General features: G+C 51.3%; 1 protein-coding gene across 1 annotated transcript in view; it reads left to right on the top strand.

Annotated features, from left to right (window-relative positions):
• Nucleotides 1–1,984: 1,984 nt before the first annotated feature.
• RTN4R (reticulon 4 receptor) overlaps nt 1,985–23,602 on the top strand; it is a 111,453-nt gene continuing 89,835 nt past the window's right edge. The window contains exon 1 of the mRNA XM_020996300.2: nt 1,985–2,488. Coding sequence (XP_020851959.1) covers nt 2,467–2,488 — 22 coding nt within the window. The 5' untranslated portion in view covers nt 1,985–2,466. The remainder of the gene's footprint in view (nt 2,489–23,602) is intronic.

Raw genomic sequence — 23,602 nt, 5'->3', positions numbered from 1 at the left:
GTGGAGGGAAGGGAATGGAGGGGACTGTTACTGAGGAGGTAGAAACAGAGGCAGAGGTCTGGGAAGATGGTGAGGGAAGGTTGGAAGGTGAGTCAGGCAGAGCTGAGGGGCAGGAAAAGTGGTACTCTGGAGACGGTGCTGGATATAATGGCTGAGATCTGGGTTCAAGTTTCAACTCCATCACTTCCCAGCTGGATGGTCTGGGGCCTCAGAGCCTTCAGCTGTAAAATGGAAGTACAAAAAATTGTGTCACACATTTGGAGCTAGTAGACACTTCGGGTCATTTAGTGCAACATCCTCATTTTGTTGAAGAGGACACAGACCTAGAGAGGGGGAAGGGATTTGCCCAAAGTCACCCATAGGACCTTGAATGGATGGCTCCTCAGAGGCCGTCTAGTCCAGCCCCTCCCTTCATTTTTTGGAGGGGGACACTGAGGCCCAGAGGCGTTAGTTGACTTGACCAAGGTCACCAGGTCTCTTGCCCATCCTCCTGCTGAGGCCAGGTCTCTTTGTGGGGCCAGGAACTGTGCCCAGGGAGGCTGGGGTCTGACACCTGTATTTTCCCCAGCCATCCGTATCCCTCCTGGGCTTGTGAAGGTCATCCTGCAGGCCCCAGGGGGCCGAACGCACCCCACCCCCATAAATGCCAGCACTCTAACTCTGCTTTGCCCCTGTGGGTCCCTCTGCTTCGTGGGGGTCCCCCGGCCCCAGCCCCCCAGCCAGCTTTCTTCTGGCCGCCTGTAGAGGCCGCCGCCGCTTCAGAAATCGCCGCCCTTTGTCTGCCGCGGCCCGGCCGGGTGGGGCGCGGGGCACAGAGATCTGGGGTTTAGCGGGGGTGCTCTGGGCCCCGCCTGCGGGAGGGTCTCTGGGCCCCGCCCAGGCTGCTCCTCGAGCCCTCCGGAGCCCCCAGCTCCCGGGGCTAGGTGAGCTACGAGGTCCGCCTCTTACTCCTCCCCTCCTCCCCCCAGGCGCTGCCTTCTTCCCCTCCAAGCTCCGGCCTCGTAGCCCTAGCTGACAGCCCCACCTGCCCCCCGCCATCCCCAACCAGGTCTCAGGCCCGTGGCCCCGCTCTCCGAAAGCTCCGAAAGCCTCCCCGGAGCCGCCCCCGCCTCCCCACGTTGCTCTCTGCCTCTCGGTCTCTCGGTCTCTCTCTTGGTCTCTTTCCCTCTTTCCCTCTTTCCCTCTTTCCCTCTTTCCCTCTTTCCCTCTCTCCCTCTCCTCTGTTGTCCTCTCCTTTCTCGCTTCCTTTCCCATCTACTCTCCTGCTCCTCTCTGCTTCTCTCTCTCTCTCTCTCTCTCTCTCTCTCTCTCTCTCTCTCTCTCTCTCTCTTTTTGTCTCTGTCTCTCTCTTCTCCCCTCTTCCCTCCCTCCTCAGCGACTCTTCTCCCTTCTCTCTCCCTCTTTCATCTCTCTCCTCCGTTTCCTCTCTGGTTTGGTCTCACTTTCCTCTCCCTCTCCTCCATTCTCCCCTTTCTCCCCCTTCCTTCCCTCTTTCTCTCCTCTCTCTTTCGCTCGCTCTCCTTTTCTCTGAATCTCTCTCGATCTCTTTTCCCTCTCGCTTCTCTCTCCTTCCCTCCACCCTTTCCTCTCCCTTTCCCTCCCTTTCCCACTTCCCTTGCCCCTCCCTCTCCCCTCTTTCGCCCCTCTCTCTCCCTTCCCCCTCTCTCCTTCCTCTCTCCCTCCTCTCTCCCTCCTCCCCTTTTGCCCCCTCCTCTTTCTCTCTTCCCTCTTCTCTCTCTTCTCTCTCTCTCTCTCTCTCTCTTCTCTCTCTCTCTCTCTCTCTCTCCCCCTCCCTCGCTCCCTCCCTTCCTCTCCCTCCCTTTCTTCCCCCTCCTCTCGTCCCTCTCCCTCTCTCCCTCTCTTCCTCCTCCAGCCGGTAAATCCGATCCAGGCGGATTCCTCTCACGTCAAACCACATGATCCCATAAAACATTCATCTCCAGCCCGGCTAGGAGCCCGCATCCATCGCCGCGCGTGCCCGCCCGCCCGCCCGCCGCGCCCGGCCCCCAGCCCCGCTCACCTGGACACTCGGGCCACCCACCGAGAGACGGACAGGAAGTCCAAGAAGCACACAGACGGACGAACCCCCCTCCCCCCTCCCGCGTCTCCCCTGGGAGCGGGAGCAGAGCTTCGGCCGCGACTCGGCCAGGGCTGAGGGTCACCGCGCCCCCTCCCTCTCTCCCTCCCTTCATCCCTCGCTGTATCCATCCCTTCCTCGCTCGCTGCATCCCTCTCTGCATCCCTCCTCCGTTTCCTTGGTCCCTTCGTGCCTTCCTGTTTCTCTCCCGCCGCGGGAGCCGCCGCCGGAGCCGGAGCCTGGATGCGGACCCCGGCCCCGGGGCGGCTGCGCCTCCTTCGCCCGCCCAGTGGCCCCTGCGGGCCCCACGTGCCCGGCGCCGGGCCCCCGCAGCGGCCGGCCGGACGGACCTTCTGCCCCAGCCGCTCCGCCGCCGCCCCGGCCCTAAGATGAAGAGGGCGTTTGCCGGAGGTGAGTGAACCCATTGCCCGTGGGGGAGGCAGCAGGGAGGCATAGATCGAGAGATGGAGGGACAGAGGGAAGGAGGGATGGAAGGGCGCGCCCTGGCCGGGACAGGCAACCGGACCTAGACCCGGGGGCGGGGACCTAGGGCCCAGCCCCCTTCCGTGTGCGCGCCCCCTGGGCTCCGCAGTGCCAGGTTGGGGCTGGGGGCGTCCAAGCCAGCACGACTCTCCCTGGGACAGGTCTGAGGCTGGGACTGGGGCTGGGACAGGTAGAGCCCCGGCCTGGGATTGGAGCTGAGACTGAGGCACAGATGAGGTGGAGGCAGGGGCTGGTACTGTGGCTGGGGCAGAGGCCGGGTCTGGAAGAGGGAGAAGACCGAGCCTGGGGGGCAGTGGCTGGGCCTGGGGACACGGAAAAGGGGATCGGTCAGTGCTAGGAATGGAATTGAGGCTGGGTCAGACAGGGACCGAGGCTGCAGCCGGCTCTGGGACGCGACTAGGGCTGGGAGCTGAAAGCAGGACGGGTCTAAGGCTGGGGCTGGGCCAAGCTGGGACGGGGACAGGGACAGGTTCTGTGCTGGAGAGGCGGGGGTGAGGGTAGCGGGTAGCGCTTCCTCTCCAGACCCAGACACAAGTCCAGCCCGGGGGAGTCGGGATGGGGTGGGCGTAGGGGGCTGGGGGAAGGAGCAGTGGGAATGTGGGGAAGAGAGCAGGAAAGGGTGGGGGAGGTACGTCGGCGTAGGCAGGCAGGCAGACAGGCAAAGTTCTCTGCTCGCCGAAGTTTGCCGAAGCTTTGGTCAAATAGCTGGGTAGAAAGAAGGGAGCTGTGTTGGAGAGAGAGAGAGAGAGAGAGAGAGAGAGAGAGAGAGAGAGAGAGAGAGAGAGAGAGAGAGGGGTGGTGGCGCGCAGGGCCCAGAGGGGGCTGCGGGCCGCCAGGGGGGTGGGTGCGGTTGCGGTTGCGGTAGGCAAACGAGATGAGCCCAGGTCACTCGTGGGGCTGGCGGAGTCAAGCTTTCTCGCGCTGTCTCTGTCAGTGGGGGACGCGGCCCTTTTGACTCTCAAGAAGCAGGCTGGTGCTGTCTGGGTCTTTGCATGCTTGTTCTTCCCTTCCTCTCCTCCTTTTCCTCCCCTTTCTCTCTCTTTTCTCTCTTTTTCCTCTTCGTTTCCCCTTTCTTTTCTTCTTCCGTCACCTCCACTTCTCCCTTCTTCCCCTCCTCTTTCCTTTTTTTCTCTCCCTCCCCTCTTCCCCCTCTCTCTTCTCTCCTCTTTCTTCCTCTCCTTTCCCCTCTCCTTCTTTAGCTCTTTATCTCCTCCTCTTCCCCGTTTCCACCCCCCCCAACTCAGTGATGCCTAAATGGGGAGAGAAAGCAGAAGCCCCAAAGGCCAGGCAGTGATTAGGTTTGTGGAGGGGGAGCTATCCCTCTCCCTTTCAATGAAGGGGTTAATGGGCTGAGTCTCCTCGAACCAGCAGCACTGGAAAGCAATATCGGGCCATGGTTCCTTCGTTAGGGGCCTCAATCTCAGGACTTCTCCCAGGAAGGTCCTGCTTGGCTCATTTCAAAGGTATGAGGCTGAAACTCAGCCCGAAACTGCACCAGGAACTCCCCGTCTACCTGCATTTTCCTTTTGGAATCAATCTCTTTTGATGCTTTCCCAGGCATCTGTCTCCCTGGGCTTGGGGAGGGGGAGGAGACTGAGAACCTGGAGGGGCTTGCAGGGGAATGCTCCTACCTCCATTGGAACCCTGGGCTGGCCTGGAAAGGGTTGAGACATTGACTGGCTCTGGGCAGGCAAGCTATGGGTGGGAAAGAGAGAAGAGGAGAGGAGGGATAGGGAGGGGTGGGGAGTGAAGAGAAGAAGAGCCTTGGCCTTCCTCTGTCAAGCAGGACCCCCATGTGACCTCTCCGGCTGGGGGAGGAGAATGGTTGGAGGAGACTCCGATAAGAAGGGTGGAGGCTTCCTCTCAGGCTGCCTGCTGGCAGACTAGCATTGTCCCCAGTGGCTTGGCAGGCTGGAGAGAGAGAGAGGGAGAGGGAGAGGGAGAGAGAGAGAGAGAGAGAGAGAGAGAGAGAGAGAGAGAGAGAGAGAGAGAGAGAGAGAGAGAGAGAGAGATATGCCCAGTGCCCACCCCTGAGGGGGCGCGTCTTGCATCAGGGAGAGTGTGGATTCTGCATCAGCTATATGGGGATGTCCAGATGCTGAGAGTGGAGTGGGCTGGATCATGTAGGGGTGGGGAAGGGGGGGAGCGGAGTCCAGCTCTTCTGAGGGCTGTGAGAGAGAATCTGGGGCTGAGGGTGCTCTGGAGCTAGTTTGCCTTGGACTCTGGAGGGCTTGGCCTCTCTCCCTTCCTCCTCCTCCTTCACTAGTTCCACAGACTGGTGTGTGAGACGTGACAGTACACAATGGAAGGGTTGTAAGAATTTAGAGCCTTCAACACAGTTCTGGTCAGAATCGCAAAGGGAAAGAGTTAGAAGCATTTCCATGCCTGGCTTCTGGTGAGGACCTGGGCTCAAATGCCCCATTCTGCCACAGGCTCTCTGTGTGACTTTGAGGGAGTCTCTTCCTCTCTCTGGGACTCAGTTTCTCCCTCTGTAAAATGACCTTGTCTTCCCTTCTAGCTGTGCATTCTGTTATCTTATTGTAGACAAATGTCTCAAAGCACAGGGTTTGGGGCTTTCCTGTCCCCCACCCCAGCACAGCTGCATATACCAAGCTCTCTACACCACTCTTGTGACTGAAAGCCCCCAGTGTCCACAGCAGCTTATAACCAAGAGTTCTCTTTCCCTCTTTCCTCCCTCCTTCTCCCCCTCCCCCTCCTCTCTCACACTACACACACACACACACACACACACACACACACACACACACACACACATTGTGCCTGTCCCCCCTACACTTATCTCTATAGTTGGGGACTGCCCTCTTCACCTTCCCTACCACCACTTCATCTCCCTTCTATCACCTGCCTGCTTGCCTCCCACCTGACTAGGGTGTCAGGGACTGTTAGTCTCCTAGTTAGAAGACAGAATATGAAGCTAAGAGACCCAGGTTCTAGTGCTGGTTCTGCCATTTGTGTGACTTTGGGCCCCTTTGCTGGACCTTTCCCCTCGTCTCAAGAATGAGATGATTGGATTTAAAGGTTTCTCCTATCTTTACCAGCTCTGACTTCCAATATTCTAACGCCCTTCCCAGCCCTGATATTCTATGTTCTCTGTTCCAGGGTTCTCATCTCTGACATTCCCTGTTCTAACACCCCTCTCAGCCCTGACATTCAATGTTCTAAAGGGTCTCCCAGCTCTGACCTTCTCTGTTCAGCCATAACATGTGATGTTCTAATCTCCCTTCTAGCTCTGACATTCTGTGTTCTAAGGTCCCACTCAGCTCTGACACTTTGTAATCCTCTTCCGTAATTCTAACATCTGCACGCACAGAATTGCCCTCCCAAGTTACACTGCTCTTGCACCTGCCCTCATGCTCTCAGCACACTAACCCCCTTCTCCCCCTGAATTCTTTTTCCCCCCTGCTATTCCCCTTGTTTTTCCACTGGGGGCCTCAGAGCAGCAGCTGAGCACCTCCTTGCCTCCGGAGGTGGGGAACTTCATTCCTCTGCTCTCCTTCCTGGCACAGGGGACATGGGGCTTTCCTGTTCTGGGGAGCTTCCCAGCCTGGGGAGCAGCCTGGGTTGCTACTGTTCTGCTGGAGCGGAGAGCGCCTTCCCTCTGTCTCTCCAGTCTTCCCTTTCCCCTTTCTCTCCCCCCTCTGCCTTTCTCGCCCTCAATAACAATCTCTACTTAGCCGCCTGGGTGTGTGCTCTGCGGCTGCAGCCTGCGGCAGACAGAGGCAGCCCACCTTGATGGTGCCTGGTGCCTGGCACCTGGCAGACCAGCCTATAATGGACTGGCTGGGGGGGCAGTGTTGGGTTTCACCAGGTCTCAGTCCCAGGAGCAGTCTCTGGGAGGACGGGGAGGAGGAGGAGAGCCTCACCAGCAGGTTTCTAATTTGAGAACCTGGCTGGCCTGGTCCTACACTGGGTTTTCTGGGTCGAGCTGCCAGCCAGAAGGTGCTTGGCTTAAACAATTCCTGGGACTGATGGGCTCCTAGGGCTGAGAGCAGTGAGGAAGCTGGAGTGTGACTTCTCCTTTGTAGAATACCCAGAATAGGAAGGGCCTCACTCCTGATGCCTGCACGTGTGTTTCTCGGTGGGTTGGTGGGGGTTAGAAGAGAGGCTGGCTGACCTCCCTCCCTGGCCCCAGCCCCCACCTCTCTGAGATGTAAACCCACGAAGGCTTCCAGGTCTGCCTCTGACACTTACTACCAACCCCCTCGACCTTGGGCAAATAATTCCACCTCCCTCAGGTTCTTCTTCCTTGTGCATGAAATGATGGGGTGGGGCTGGGGGCCTCTGAGGTTCCTTCTGGCTCTAGAGCTGTGGCTTGGCTTCAGACCACCTCTGCCAGTGACTTGGGGCAAATCGCTTCACTTTTCTGGTCTTCAGCGTTATCTACAAAAGGAAAGGGTGAGGGGTAGTGATGATGGACGAAATCATTTCCAAGGTCTCTGGAGGCCAGCGGTGGCCAGGCCATCATTCTGTGTTCAATTCATTTATTAAGCATTATTAGTATTAGCACCGTTCTGTAGTTCTGTAGTGCACCGAACCCAAAGTGGACGTTCTGCTGGGGTTAGGGCATGTCTGTGTGCATGCGTGTATGGGAAGATACACCATCACAGCAACATCTCTCTGGGTAAGTGGAGCCACATAGTCTAGAGAAGGTGAGAACGTTGAGGATCTGGGGTGGTGGTGGTGATGAATGGCACCTGGGTTGAGCCTTGAATGATGACATAGATTCTCAGAGGTGGCTTTAAAGAGGGTTTTTGTTCTAGGTACCGGGGCTGGGAAGGGACCTTGAGTTCAGGAAGTGACCAGCTGTTCATTTTGATTTGTTGACTAGTCTAAGGTCCTTCTCTGTTCTGACATGCTGTGTTCTAGGTTCTCAGGACAGAAGCATCAGGAAAAATTGGAATGAACATCCCATACTAGCATGGCAGGTCCTGGGTTCAAATCTTAGCCTTACCATGTCTTGGCAGGGAGAAGTAGGCAAGTCCCTTCCCCTCTAGGGCTTCAGGCTTCCTCTGTGAGATGAGGGCCCCTGAGGACCTGGAATGTGGGCCCCTTGGCCTGATGCGGTCTGCCTGCTGGGAGAGAGAGCCTGGATAGTGGTGTCTGTGCAGGGAGGGGGAGAAGGAGGGAGCAGGGCAAGCTATAATCATCCTCGCCTCGAAACCCAGGGCTGGAGGAGGAGAAGGCACATTTTAAATAAATCAAATCAATGAAATAATTGCATGTGTGTGTGACAGTTAAAAATAGGCATTGAGCTGAGACCACACACACACACACACACACACACACACACACACACACACACACAGATTCTCAGAGTGGTTGCCAGTGGCCTCTAGGAACTCCTAGGATCTCAGTTGAGGCTCCCCAAGAGCTGGGACATCAGGGCTTCCCGAAGGATGGGGGGCTGGAAGTCTCTCTCACCCCTTCATGGCCAAGGGCCGTGAGGATGTCCCAGCAGGAAGCCACACTTTTAGGGGCTAAAGGGAGTTCAGAGCATCTGTTTGGGCACATCCCAACCTACAGCCAGCTCTGAGGGGCCAGTCTGATGCCCCATCTTCCTCTTGTCCACCTGCTACCCATCTCTGGACAATCTTCCTCACAGGCCAGCCACCACACTCTGCCAGTCATCTTGTTTGGGAACTTAACCTAGGTATGCCTAAGTGTGTGTAATGCCTCATTGCCCAGCCTCCAGGGTGAGAACGAATCTCCCTGTCTCTTTGTCTCTGTGGTTCTTTCTCTTCATCTTTCTGGCTCTGGCTCTGGCTCTGTCTCTGTCTCCATTTCCCCCTCTCCTATCTGTCTGCCTCTTTCCTTCTTTTGCCTCTCTTTTTCTCATCTTCTCTCTGTCTCTGTCTCTCCTTCCCCCTTCCTCCCTCTCTATCCCTCCCCCTCCCCCTCTCTCCATTTTTTGGTCTTCCTTTTTCTTTCTCTGGGGATCTCTCTCCCTGGTGGATGGATAGAGCCAGGGGGTCCCTGGGTTCCCCCTGGTTTGGACTCTAGGGGAGCCCTGAAGAAAGCCCCCATCCTGGGGTATCGCTATAAGTGGGGTGGGAGACAAGGCTCCCACTGCCCGTGCTTTCCTCTGTTGACTGGGAGGAGAGTTGTCTGAAATTGGAGCTCACCTTCCCCTCTGCTCCCTCCCCTATAGCTGCTCTGGGGGGAAGCCCTTTGGGCCCAGGGCCTCCTTTGATGTTTATCTTTCTCCTGTGGATGTTTCCCAGCTGCCCAGGGCTTTCCTGGGAATGGGGGAAGGGGGTGTTGGGGATGGTGGGATGAAGGTGGGAGGGGCAGGGCTCAGGACCTAGGGTGAGAGGGGGGCAATTCTACCTCTTCCCCACTCCTAGATTTAGCTCACAAGCCCATCCCCTCTGCTCTGGAGTGACCCAACAGCCTCTGGATCACTCTCCCAGCCTCCAGCCTCTGCCCTCTCCAACCCGCAGTGGCCAAATTCCTAGTCATTCATTCCCACGTGCACGGGTCTGACTCGTCACCTCCCCTCCCCCCTCCTCTTCAAGACTCTTTGGTGACTCCCTTCAGGATAAAGGAGTAATAATAACAGAAGGGGCTGACATTTACATAGCTTTAAAGTTTATAAAGTAGTTTACATTCACGATCTCATTTGAGATAGGTACTTATCGTCCCCATTTTACAGGCGAGTATATGGAGTCTCAGAGATGTGACTCCCTTCTATACCTCTCCAGCTTTTTCCCATCACACTCCCCTAAGGATAATAGGCTTTGGGCCAAACCCTGCCTCTTCATTTTTATTCTGGTGTCCCCAATGCCCAGATAATGCCTAGCTCATAGTAGGCCCTTAAGAAATGCTCATTGATCCGATCAGTTGATCGCCTTTCTGCCTGTGCTCTGGAAGGTCCCCCTTCCCTGCCTCCCCACATCTGGAATGACCTTTTCCTTTTGGCCCCTTCTCTGTCTGAGTCCTTCCTTCCTTCCAAGGCCCAGCTTAGAGGTCCCTGTCTCCAGAAAGCCCTCCTTGCTGCCCACCTCCTGCTCACATGAAGGTGCTCCCTGGCTCCTCACACTCCTCGGAGTCTTCCCTTTGCTTGGTGCTACTGAGCCCACCTTTTGCCCCCTCAGAGATCAGCCTTGAGTTCCTTGGGAGCTAAGCCTCTGTGTTCCTTTGCCAGGCGAGGGCCCAGCGCTAGGCCCAACACCTGGGAGGTGATTAATAGATGTGTGCTGCGACGAATAGGGGATCTGTACCCGCTGATCCGCAGCCAATTTTTTACTAGTCTGCAAAATTGTTACCTTCAAAGGGTCTTACCTTTAAAAACTTATAGACCTGGGAAAGTGACTCCCAAGGCTCCTCTGCCTTCTCCCTGGGGCCGCTTCCTCCCCTCCACACCCTTCCTTCTCCTCCTCCTCCTCCTCAGCTCCCTCCCCTCCCCTCCCTCCCCTCCACACCCTTCCTTCTTCTCCTTCTCCTCCCCCAACTCCCCCTCCCTTTCCTCCCCCCCTTCCTTCTCCTTCTCCTTCTCAGCTCCCTCCCCTCCTCCCCCTCCCCTTCTTCCCCTCCACACCCTTCCTTCTCCTTCTTGGCTCCCCAAGAGGAAGCTGGGACAGCACAGGGCTCTCTGAGTCGAGGAAGGAAGGCAGAGAGCCTGCAATGTGGGGCCTGCCTTAGATTCTTAGCTCCCTGAGGCACTTTTTTCAGCTTTGTAGCCCCAGCAAAGAGCAAAGGTCATTATACACAGAAAGCATTTAATACATGTTTGGTGGATTGGATTGAACTGAATTGAACTGAGCCTGGATGGTCTTACTGAGCCTCTGGCTTTTCTGTTTCTGTGCATTCTATGTGTGCATGCAAGTATGTGTGCATATGGGAATGTGAGTGCACATGTGTGCATACATGTCTGTATGCATTGCACATATGTAGGTATGTATGTTCATGTAGGCATATGTATATGGCTGTTTGTGCACATGTATGCACCTGTGCACAGGTATGCAGTACACGTGTGCATCGCATGTGTGTGTGCACACGTCTGCACGAGTGTGTGCATGTTTGTACGAGTATATATTCAGTGTGCCCATTGTTGGGGTAGTTGTGTGGTTCCCTGCACATCTGAGAATCATGGGGTTGTGGACAGTGGGGCAGGAAAGGCTGGAAGGCTCTCCCCCCTTGTCTCTGCCTCCTTCAGGCCCCAGCTCAGATTGCCCCCTCCTCCAGGAAGCCTTTCCCAGCCCCTCTTCATTCCAGTGCTTACTTATCCTGGATGTGTTTGTTTGTACCTTGTTCCCGTTAGATTGTAAGGTCCTTGAGGGCAGGAGCAGTCTTCTGCTTCTTATTGTATCCCCAGTGCTTAGCACAGAGCCCAGTACACAGTAGGCGCTTACTAGATGTTTATTGACTGACTTAGTGACAGACCTCCTGCCGTGTGGCGCCTCTTCTGATTGGTGAATTCTTGACTGGGACCATGATTTCCTGAAGAGCCCATGCCATCCATGCTCATCACTTTTCCTGCTCTGTTCCTGATTCTGGAATTTTTTCACCTTGCCCCTCCCCTCTCCCTCTTGCCCGCCCACTCTCTTCCTTCTAGATGTTGCTTTCCCCCCTTGGAATGTTAAGTCCCTCCAGCAGAGGGGCCATCTTGCTTGCTTGGATCTGTATCTGGCTCTTAACATCATGCCTCACATGAACTTAGTGATTATTCAATGCTCTCTTCTCATTTTTTCTTTCTTCTTCTCTCTCTCCTTTCTCTGTCTCTGCCTCCTCCTGTCCTGTCTCTCCTTCCCTCTCCTTTCTTCTCTGTCTTTCTTCCTCTTTCTATTTCTCTCTGCCTCTGCTTATCTCTCTCCCCTTTTCTTCTCTCCTTCTCCTCCTTTCCTCTCTATTTTTTCCCTCTCTCTCTTTTTCTTTTCTCTTTCTTTCTCCTTCTTCCTTGCCTCTCTGTCCTCTCTGTGTCTGTCTCTCTCCCCCTCCCTCTCTCTCTTCCTCTCTCTGCTGCTTGTCTCTCTATCCCTCTCTGTCTCTGTCCTTCTCTGTCTCTGTCTCCCCCTCCCTCTCTCCCTCTCCCCCTTCCATCTCTGTCTCTGTCTCTCTCTCTCCCTCTCTCTCTCTCTCTCTCTCCTCCTTGTCTCTCTGTCCTTCTCTGTCTCTGTCTTCCCCTCCCTCTCTCCCTCTCCCTCTCCCCCTTCCATCTCTGTCTCTGTCTCTCTCCCTCTGTCCTTCTCCCTCCATCTCTCTTCACCATCTGGCTCCAGCCTATCTTTCCAAATGTAATAAGCCCAGAGGACACATGGAGATCTGCGGTGGAAACATCTGGGAAGAGAGGGAAAGTTTTCAGTGGGATTGTCTGGGTAGGTCCAAGGTTCCTGGTATCGCGCCTGTTGCTGCTGTGCGGAGCGTCACTGACTCTGCCTCTATGCTCCCTCTGAGTTTGCTAAAGGAGCTGGGAGATTTCAGCCGGGAGAAGAGAAGACTTGGAGGATTCACGAAATCTGTCTTGGAGCATCCAAAGGTGTGTTCTGCGAAGGAGGAATGGACCTCATCCTACTTGGCCCCAGAAGGCAGAACAGGAGCCATGGAGATCCTCACAATGGGAGCTGTCCCAAAGGGGAAGGGGCTGCTCGATGACGCAGCGGATGGAGCCCTGGGCCTAGAGTTAGGAAGACCTGAGTTCAAATGTGACTTCAGACACTTCCTACCTGTGTGACCTCGGGCAAGTCACTTTGCTACTGCCTGCCTCAGTTTCCTCATCTGTAAAGTGGGGGATAATAGCACCTATTGTGAGGATCAAATAAGATAATATTTATAAAGAGCTCATCACAGTGCCTGGCACATAGGAGGAACTTAATGAGTGTTTATTTCCTTTCTTTCTTTCTCAATAGGTCCTTAGCTTCAAGCCACTTGTCAGGGATACTGGGGTTGGAATTCTTGGTCACATTCCATGTTTGAGTCCCACACTTGCCCAGCTCTTACAAGCAGTTTGCTTTCCCTTTCTGGGCCTCAGTTTCTTCCTCTGTAAAACAGAGGGAGGCTCCCCCAACAGAATGGATAGGAGGGGACTCTTCCTTGGGAGAGATGGACAGGGCCTGAGCTGCCCATGCCAGCACCCGGTGCTGGTGAGCTGGCCTGCGTGTGACTTGGGGCCCTGTAGAGGAAGGTATAGTATAAATACAAAATGCTGAGCACTAGACTCTCCCAGATTGAATGCTTCATGGCGCCTGAGAGTTTGGAAAGCTGCCTGGGGGCCTGGGAGGTGGAATGGGGGGGCAGGCTGGCTGGCATCCTCATGGTGGCTCAGGACACCTGCCTGGGATCAGGCCCACAGAACCTTTTAAGTGGTTGGACAAGAGGCAGAGGTCACCCCGTAATGGACCCAGGGCTTTGGGGTCCCATCAGCCCTTTGAATTTCCCTCCCTCCTCCTTCTCTTTCCTCTATTCTCCTGTTCTCTTTTCTTTTTTTCTCTCCCTATTTCTTCTATCCTTTCTATTCTCCCTCTCATCAATCTTGTTCCTTCTCTCCCTCTCTCCTTTTCCCTCTCTCTAATTCTCTATCTTTCCCCTTTTCTTCTTTCTTCTCTTCCTCTCTCCCCTCTTTTACTCTTTCTCTTATTTTCATTCACTCTTTCCCACTCTCTCTCCTTCTCCTCTTCTCCTCTCCTCCTCTTCTCTTCCCTTCTCTTCTCTTCTCTTCTCTTCTCTTCTCTTCTCTTCTCTTCTCTTCTCTTCTCTTCTCTTCTCTTCTCTTCTCTTCTCTTCTCTTCTCTCTTCTCTTCTCTTCTCTTCTTCTCTCTCTCTCTCTCTCTCTCTCTCTCTCTCTCTCTCTCTCTCTCTCTTTCTATCTCTCTCCCTCCCTCTCTCTCCCTCTCTCTGTCTCTCTCTCTTTTCCCCCTCCCCAATTTCCTTTGTTCAGCAGGACCCAGGTTTCTGAGATTTCTGCATTCTCCTTCAATCTTTCACTGTAGATTCCCTTCATCCTTCAAAGAGTATATGGTTTTCGGAAGCTAAGGCTGCTCTGGCTGGAAGCCTGAAGAAGGGTTTCTGGCCATCCTCAGGGAAGTTAGCTCTCTCCCTCTTGGCACCCAGATTGGCTGCCCTGATGAATAGAGGCAGTGACCCACTTTAGTCTCTTCAGGGTGAGGTGATCATTGGGAGTTCACACTTCCATATTCCCTTTCTTCCTGTGAAGATTCAACAGTCTTTGGGTATTGAGAGGTTGGGGGTGGCTGGGCACCATTGCCAGAGAATCTTAGAGCTTAAAAGGTGAGAACTCAGAGAATTTCTACAACATGGCCAGCCTGTACTTGAATACCTTCAGTGACAGGGAGCTCACTATCTTTTAAGACAGCCCATTGATATTGTTCTGAAAGTTAGGAAGGTTTTCCCCTAGACATCAAGCCTAAATATGTCTCTTTGTGACTTCCCCCACTGTTTCTCATTCTTAAGTCTGGGGCCAAGCTGAATGAGGCTGCCCTCTTGCCCCCATGGCAGACCTTCAGGTACTTAAAGACAGTTATCACATCCATTCATCTGTGGCCTCTGGCAGAATCTCTGATGCTGGTCTCCACCCTTGTTGCTCCTCTTTGAACATGGATAAGTTGATGGTGTCATCTCAGTTCACAAAGGCAGGTGTCCCTCCAGCTTATCAATTGAAATCCTCCTAAACTGGTACCCAGAACTGAACAGGATCTCTTCAGAGGCTCATAGATTAAGGCCTGGAAGGGACCTTCAAGGCTGTCAACTGTAACCCCCTCAATTTTAGAGATGGAGAAACTGAGGCACAGAGAAATCAGGTGACACACCAAGGGTTACATCTAAGTGTCTGAAATGGGATTTGAACCCAGGTCTTCCTGACTCCAAGTCCAGCAGTGGTCTGACCAAGGAGTACCCTTAGACTGTTGCTTCCCTAGATATGAATATCTTAATGTGGAGTCTTAATGCAGTTTGAGATCAGATGAACTAATCTGGCTACCATACTGAATTTATACTCACCTTGAACTTGTAGTCTACTAAGACCCCCAGGTCCTTTTAATAAGAACTGGGTCTAGCCATGTCTTTCCCATTTGCACTTAGGAAGTTGATTTTATGGACCTAAGTGCAGAACTTTACATTTCCCCCTAAAAGTTGTGTCTCTCTGAGGATTTCCTTGGTAGGCAACCCCAGGTTTTCATGGTTCCTGTTTCCTCTGAGCCTTGATGGAAGGTTGGATTCTAGACTCTGATGGGAGATGGACAATAAGGGTGATGGATAGGTCTGTAGAGCTGGGGAGGGAAGAATGCCACAGAGTAAGGATTAGATAAAGGTTTGGGGAGTGAATGAGTGAATGGGATAGCTGCAGGCTTGGGAGTGGGGTTCTTGCACTGGCAGGAGGTGGGTTGATGGGCCCTAAGAGATAGCTGCCAGCTTTGAGGGTCCAGTTACTCTGGGCCCTGGTAAAGATTAGTTAGTCCTCCAGAGAGCCTCTGGAGGCAGGGGGAGGGGGCGGGGAGACTCCAGTGTTAGAGCAGGGCAAGCCTGGCCACGTGAATTCCATGACTCCTTGGCTACTGTTTCAGTTCCATTGGGAGGCTCTGCTGGCTCAGAATGCCAGGAAAGAAGCTCTGGGGCTCTGTTGGCAACCACTGCCCCTTCACCCAGCCTCTCCTTTCAGAGCAATGCCAAACCTTTCAGAGCACATGCCCAGGCCTAGCTCGATGTAAGGTGATTCAGGAGTGGGGGAGGCCTGGCTGCCCTGCTTCCTGCCAAGGCCATTTGCAGGCCGGCCAGATGCCTCTTTCCAAGCTGGCTACCACCAGGGAGCTGTTTGTACTGAAGGCTGCAGAGACTTCAGTCTTTGCTCATCAAAAACCATGTGCACACTTTCCACACCCAGAGAGCCTTAAGAGGCAACTGACTTCTTCCTTAGCCTTCAAAAGCTGGGCTTTTGTTTAGCCCACAGACCCAGGCCTGAATTTCCTTCCTTCCTTCCCTCCTTTTCTTCCTTCCTTCCCTTCTTTTCTTCCTTCCCTCCTTTTCTTCCTTCTTCCTTCCTTCCTTCCTTCCTTCCTTCCTTCCTTCCTTCCTTCCTCCTTCCTTCACTCCCTCTTTCCATCCTTCCTTCCTTTCTTTCTTTTTTCTTTCTTTCCTTCTCTCTTTCTTCCTCCCTCCTTCCCAAAAACATTTATTAAGCACATACTGTTTTCTTTTTTCCTTCCTTCCTCCCTCCTTTTCTTTCTCCTTCCCTTTCTTCCTTCCTTCTTCTCTCCTTCCTTCCTTCCTTTCCTTCCTTCCTTCCTTCCTTCCTCCTTCACTCCCTCTTTCCATCCTTCCTTCCTTTCTTTCTTTTTTCTTTCTTTCCTTCTCTCCTTCTTCCTCCCTCCTTCCCAAAAACATTTATTAAGCACATACTGTTTTCTTTTTTCCTTCCTTCCTCCCTCCTTTTCTTTCTCCTTCCCTCTCTTCCTTCCTTCTTCTCTCCTTCCCTCCTTCCTTCCCTCCCTCCCTCCCTCCTTCCTTCCTTCCTTCCTTCCTTCCTTCCTTCCTTCCTTCCTTCCTTCCTTCCTTCCTTCCTTCCTTCCTTCCTTCCTCCCTCCTTCCCAAAAACATTTATTAAGCACATACTGTTTTCTTTTTTCCTTCCTTCCTCCCTCCTTTTCTTTCTCCTTCCCTTTCTTCCTTCCTTCCTTCCTTCTTCTCTCCTTCCCTCCTTCCTTCCCTCCTCCCTCCCTCCCTCCCTCCTTCCTTCCTTCCTTTCCTTCCTTCCTTCCTTCCTTCCTTCCTTCCTTCCTTCCTTCCTTCCTTCCTCTCTCCCTCCCAAAAACATTTTAAAAGTACTTACTATGTGCAGAGCACTATGCGAGGTGCTAGGTGAGATACTAGGCCTCATTCCTGCCCTTGTGGTGCTTATAGTCTAGTGTGGGGATAAGCCACTCATATATATAACTATTACCGCTAACAGCAATAGTACATGGCAAGCATGAGACGTAGCATGAGCATCTTCATGTTGGGATGGCCTCTGAGTCAGGAAAACCTATGTCCAAGTCACAGACTATGCAACCTGAGCCAAGATGAGTAACTATTCAGTGCCCCAGGCAAAGCTCGCTAAGACTAGAGGCTCCAGTGGAGTTCATGATCTAGATCAGTAGAGGGAATTTTCCCACTGGGAGTTCTTCATAGTCCCCCTCCCTTCGCCCAAAAAGGGGGGTGGAGAGGGGCCAATTGGGGAGCTCTGAGTGGAAGAAGTGCCTTATTTCTTGGAGAGGTGAGTGAGATTAAGGTTTGGTTTCCTGGAGGGAGGAGGTGCCCTGTAAACTGGGCCTTCAAGACTGGGGGAGGCAGGCAGGGATATTGGTACACCTGGGCCCACTGGGATCATGCATTCAGGATTAGGGAAAAGTACCCCCATGGAGAGTCGGGCAGAGGGCTGCTGTATCCTTGGGGTTTGTTCTGCAGGTGGGATGGGGAGAAATGAGTACAAATACTGTGCAGCTCTAGCATCCCAGGCTCTCTGGAGGCTTGGAAATTCCAAGGCCCTAGAATGTCGGTGCTGTAATTAGGGAAAACCAGCAAGATTCGCAGAGTGGTTGACCTCCACTCATGGCTCATGGCGCCTTTGCACAGAGATCGTTTGTCTGAGATATTGAAGGTGAAGGGGCTGCTGCTGGTGGGGTTTGGGGCTGATTCCCATCCCATAGCCTTTGAGTGAATTTTATTATTTCTGTACCCAGGAAGCTTTTGGATTTAGGAAGCACCTGGCCATGGTGTCTGGGGTTTCTAGGGAGATTTTCTGAAGGGCTGTTTTTTTTAATGTATTTCCTTTTCCAACCCAGTTGCCCCAAGGAAAGCACTCTGGGGAACTGTGTGCTATGTGCAGATTTCCCCAGATTCAGGCATCTTCTCTGCCATGACTCTGCTTAGTAATTTGGTATCATGTGTCAGAATTAGCTCTGGTTGCCTTTCTAGTATGTGGCTGCCCTTCTACTAGCTGAGTTCCTTGAGGACAAGGATATGACCTATCTGGGAAGGCAAGCACAGGAAGGTCAAAAGAGCTCTGGACTTGGAAGACCTGGTGTTGACACTATGTACTCCTGAGCAAATCCCTGCACCTCTCCAAGCCTCAGTTTCTTCCTCTGTAAAATGGAGAGTCAAGTTGAACCAAAGGAAATATTCCCCAACCCTGGAATAGTAGACATATAATAAATGTAATGCCCCATGCTCTAAGCTGTTGGTAGAAAGATAATCCTTGCACTACTCGCCTCACTGGCTTCATAGGTTTGTAGGATTATGCATCCAGAGCCAGAAGGGACCCCAGAGGCCATCTGATTCAACCCTTTCATTTTAAAGATAAGGAAACGGAGGCCTAGAGAAGTGAAATGAATTAGGATTGTAAATTTAGAGCTAGAGGAGATCTGAAAGGCTATCTGGTCCCTCAGTTTATAGATGAGGAAACAGGTCCAATGTGAGGAAAGGCCTTTGTAAATGCTGATATACTAGATTGGGTTGTTTAAAAAACTTTTTTTCTCTATCATAGACCTTTTTTGGAAGTTTAGTGGAGCCTATGGACTCTCAGAATAATGTTTTAAAATATACAAAATAAAACACATAGAATTGCAAAGGAAACCCATTATATTGACATACAAGATCAAAATATGTTTTAAAAAATTAAAGGTGAAGAACTCTTTCTGGTGGAACGGTATCCACTTTGTGCCACTCCCAGCATCGAGCACAGTGGCCTACACATACCAAGTCAAGGCAGTAAGTATTTATTAAATGCCTTCTTCATAATTAAATGGCTTCATAATTAAGCAACAAACATTTTAAAATTTCTTAAGCTCTTCCTATATGTGATATTCTGCGGCTGGTGATATGAAGGAAAAAACCAAGACGCTGTCCTCAGGGTTCTTCCATTCTGATGGAGAATATACCCTTTACACAGGCAAATAATTAGAAGGTAATTTGAGGAAGCAGAGAACCTGTTCTATGTTCTAAGATAGCACTAAGTACTGAGGGAGTGGTGGTGGTCAGAGCAGGCTTCATAGAAGAGGTGACCCCAAACCGATCCAGAGAATCTGTAAGACACTCGGGTTTGACCCTTCCTCCATGTACTTGTCATATGACATGTTTCAGAGACTCCATCAGCAAGCATCTAGTTTTGTTTTGGCCAGTTGAGTTTGAGATGCCTACAGGATTTGCCTATGATACTTTAAGTTGAATGGTCTTTGTCTGTTCGACCTCACACTCCCTTAATTTGGGCCAGGGACTGGGCCATTTTTTCACCTTTGTGTCTTCAGTACTGAGCCCAGGGCCAGGACCATGGACTTTAGCCCTTCAATCATCTCTTTTTGGATCTCTTCTTGGCCACTAGTTCTTTGCCAACCATGGCTTCCCACCGATCCTTCAAGATTGATCCGTTGAATTGGAGATCTTCTATAGGTTTTAACAGGAAGTGGGCATTGATGAAGGATGTTACCTGTCAATAGCACTGTGGATTTAGAGCTGGAAAGGACCAAAGAAACTGTCTGATCTGAAGAATCTCTCATTTCACAGTTGAGGAAATAGAACTGGAGAAGTGGAGGGGTAGAAAGAAGTAGAACCCGGGTTTTTTGACCCCCAAACCCCAGAGTTTATTATATCATGCTGTGACTGACTTGTCTTCCTTTCCACTCAAATGTCTCTCTGAGGGCAAACTTTTCCCCCTTGTTTCCTGGTGGGCAAATATGCTGAAATCTGTTCAAGTTTCCCTGCCCCCCCCCACCTCCCATGCATCTCTCTTCATTGTCCTTTGGTTGTCCCCAGCCTCCATTCTTCAGCAATCATGGTATTCCATGACCCTTGACCACATAGCAAGTATTTGTGGAGTCAACCAAAGGAAATATTTTCCAACCCTGGAATAGTAGATAAGTAATAAATGTAATGCCCCATGCTCTAAGCTGTTGACAGAAAGACAAATAAGACACCTTGTTCTCAAGATCTGAGGACTCCATTTGTTAAATGAACGAATGGATGGAGAAGGCTGCTGTGTAAGGTACTTCACCATTAGTCACATGGAGCAGATGGTATCCTTGGAAACCTAATTGTATGACTCAGGTCCTAGAACTCTAGGCTGTTGGAGCTGGGAGGGACCTTGGGGGCTGTGGAGGCCAAACCAGAGCAGAGCAGAAATCCACTCTCTGATGTTTCACCCAAGTGGCCAATGGGCGTCTACTAGAAGACATCCAGTGAAGGGAATTTCACTGCTACTCAAGGCAGCCCATCCCACCTTGAGACAATTCTGTTAGGAAGGTTTCCTGGAGATTGAGGTGGAATCAGCCTCTTTACAATTCTCCACCTTCCCCTCCTCTCTCTGGTCCTGGTTCTACTCTCTGGGGCCAAGCAGAATAAGCTAATCTGTTGCTATCTCTAGGCAGCTCTGTAAGTCAGGTCAAGTCAAGGGCATTTATTAAGTGTTAAGCACTGGAAATAAAAATATAAACAAAGACAGTCCCAAATCTTGAGGAATTGACATTCCAGTGGGGAAGACAACATATAAAAGGGAAAAGCAGCAGAGAGGGGGATGGAGAGGGGATCCACACAGAGGCATGGTTGGCTTGTGCATTTCCTCAAAATGGAGGTTCTGGGAGGAGCTCAGCAAGGAGAGATGGGGGTTGTAGGGAAGGAGGCAACTTCCAGGGTGAGAAGGCTGCAAAACTTCTGGGGGCCTTTCAATTTCCCCCAATTAATAGAAAGTCACCTCTCTTGCAAAAAAAAAATCCATAAAATAACTTTCAAAATGGCAGAAAGAGTGTTGACTTGCAATGGAGGAGGGAGTTTCCTCACCTGGGATTTCCCTACACCAACGAAATTGTGAGGGCAGACCCTAACCTCATCCCATCAGGTGAACGAGATGGCCCCCAAGTCCCATCTAATTCTTAAATTCTGTGATTTGTATTTAGGGCTAGGGAGGCAGGCTGAGCTCCCAGAACTCTCTTTCATTGTGTCCAATTGTGTGGTTCTGGTTCACAGTTCTGTACTTTGCTTTCCCCATTTGTCAAATGGGCATGTTCTCTCCTTATCTTAACCAGTTGGGAGATGATAGAGATCCTACTTGGAGAAAAAGCTGAGCCAAGAGAGGTGGAGCTGGGAGGGATTGGGCAGCCCAGCCCAGCAAGTCTCTTGGCCTGAAGTTTTGGTCCCACCTGGCCGTGGGCAAAAGAAAGGAGAGACTTCAGCTAACTTCGGCAGCACAAGGTAATATGCAAATGTAACCTTTGGATTTATTACTCTATTTCTTTGCTGAAAATGTCGCTAGAAATGTCAGACTGAGGTTGAAACAGAACCAGGAGCCCCCCTTTGTGAAGGAGGAGGGGCTACAGTGCAGCTTAGAGTTGTGGAAAGACCCCCACAGGCCCTGGGCAAAGGCTGGGACCTGGGAGCCCACAGGGGACAGGAGACATGAGTGGAACAGGGCCATGTGGGAGGTCCAGATCCTTGGGGGACCGTCCGTGTTCTGTTCTAAAGCCAGAACCATAGAATCAATGAGTCTCAGAATTTGGAAGGGACCCTAGCAGCCAGTGACTCCAACCTGTGCCTGAAAAGAGTCTCCCATATCTGCAGCATCCCTGATAAGTTCTTGTCCAGCCTCCACCACAAGACCTCCAGTGATGGGGAACTCAGCTCATTCCACCCTGGGTGCCTCTCACATTCAGGAAGTGGTCCTGACATCCCGCCTCCAGGTCTGAAGCTGAATGAGGCTCATCCTCCTTCCCCAGGACAGCCCTTCTGGGTACCTGGAGGTGGGGACAGTATCCTCTGAACATCTTTTCTCCAGCCTAAATATCCCAAGTTTCTTCAACCAATTCTTTTTTTTTTTGGTGAGGCAATTGGGGTTAAGTGACTTGCCCAGAGTCACACAGCTGGTGATTGTTATGTGTCTGAGGCTGGATTTGAACTCAGGTCCTCCTGCTCTATCCACTGCACCACCTAGCTGCTCCTCTTCAACCAATTCTTAATGCAATGGATAGACTGCTAGCTTTGGAGTCAGGAGGCCTGGGTTCTAATCCTGAGTCAGACATTTGCTACCTTTGTGACCCTGGGCAAGTCATTTAGCTCCATGAGCCTCTGTTTCCTCATTTGAAAAATGGGGATAATAATCACACTGACTACTACTACTACTACTACTACTACCACCACCACCACCACCACTACTACTATAACTTCTACTACTATTATTACTACTACTGACTACTACTACTAGTACCACCACCACTATAACTTCTACTACTACTAACTACTACTACCACCACTACCACCACCACCACCACTACCACTATAACTTCTACTACTACTACTACTACTGCTACTACTACTACTACTACTACTACTACTACTACTACTACTACTAGCCCTCCTCCTCCTCCTCCTCCTGCTGCATGAACTTGAAGCCTTCACCAGCCTGGCTATGCATCTTGGGGATGTCTCCCACTTATCAATGTCATTTCTAAAATGAGGTATGGCAAGGGGCAGAATAGAATTCTTAATTCTGAGGGTGATGACTTGGTAATTCACTATTCTCACCAAGGCTAGCCGGAAGATCTTATAATGAGTCTAAGTCTACCCCTTTAAGTCTAAGTTCCCCTCCCCCATTCTCCTTCCTTAATATTTGTGCCTGTGGGAGTCAACAGAAAAAGCTGAGTCCCTTTTCCCCATGACCATGTTCTTCCTTCCTGATCATGGCTGACTGTGTTTTCTCTCCCAGGGAGAAAGACTTTGTGCTGTAAGCCAAAAGAGAGAATGGGGACATTTCTAATAATCTCTTGGGTTGGTGGGGGAGGGTTACTGGGTCAGGGGACCTGTGGCGCCCCATAAACACTCAGTTTTTCCATCAGCATTTAGGGGTGACTTTGGGATTTCTTCTCTGCTTGCCAGGCATGGGAGATATCTCTGCAGATGAATCATCTGAATTGAAATAATAATAATAACCATAGCTAATATTTCTATAGCCCTTTAAGCATAGAATGCTATGTCTGAGAGGAACCTTAGAACATAGAACAGAGATGTCAGACCTAGGAGAGTACTTAGGGAGCAGAGAATGTCAGAGTGGAAAGAACCTTAAAAATTGGAATGACCTTAGAACGTAGAACACGAAAGGCAGGAGGGAACGTAGAGGTCATCTAGTCTGATTTCCTGATTTTTAAAATCGTCTTTAAAAAAAATAACAGCTAGAGTTTATATAGTGCTTTAAGGTCAGCAAAGCACTTACAAATATTGTCTCATTTGATCCTCACAACCTACCCTGTGAGATAGGTGCTATTCTTATCCCCATTTTACAGAGGAGGAAACTGAAGCTGACAAAACTGACTTGCCTAAAAAGCTAGTATGTGTCTGAAACTGGATTCGAATTCAGAGTCTTCCTGGCTCCAGGTCCCATGGCTGTTCTGCCCAATGTTCCACCTATAGCTAGTTTTATTGATGACTTTTCGTATCTCAGACATTTCTGGATTTATCTTCCCCTTCACCCCCAATGTAAACGGGACTGTTCTTTATAATAAAGAATAGCAGATAAACAGAACCAGTCAAAAATAGCCTATGTTCCCATGTGTGACAATGTATACAGCATTTTGCCCTGGTCATTCCCAGCTCAGTGTCTGGCCCCTAGTATACGCTCAATGGATGCTTGGAGGCACATTTTTTTTTTATCCAATGGTCTTTCAGTTACCAGTCTTTCCACATCTACCTCCATGGTCCTTCTCTCTCTTGTTCTCACAGTCCTGCTAATTTCAGTCTTCTCCCAATTCTCCTGTATAATAGAGAGACAGATGCAAAGACTTGCTCCAGGGACCCAGCAAGCTGGTGATGGAGCTAGGAGGAGAAGAAGATCCTGGCTCTTCTGACTCTTTTTCCAGTGATTTTTCCCTTGTCATGGTTGCAGGCAGGCATTATTAGGATCAGAGCATTACTGGTGGAAGTGGGGAGTCACCAGAGTAGACTTGTGGGTGGAGGGTCCTGAGATTTGTTTCTTCACAGATTATGATCTTGGAGATTGGCTGGGCAGAGGTGGTGGACAGGAATCCTATGAGCAAACAG

The sequence above is a fragment of the Phascolarctos cinereus genome, unplaced genomic scaffold, assembly GCF_003287225.1.
Source record: "Phascolarctos cinereus isolate Bilbo 61053 unplaced genomic scaffold, phaCin_HiC Scaffold_4;HRSCAF=312, whole genome shotgun sequence".
Lineage (NCBI taxonomy): Eukaryota > Metazoa > Chordata > Mammalia > Diprotodontia > Phascolarctidae > Phascolarctos > Phascolarctos cinereus.
This window is presented reverse-complemented; position numbering and strand designations above follow the sequence as displayed.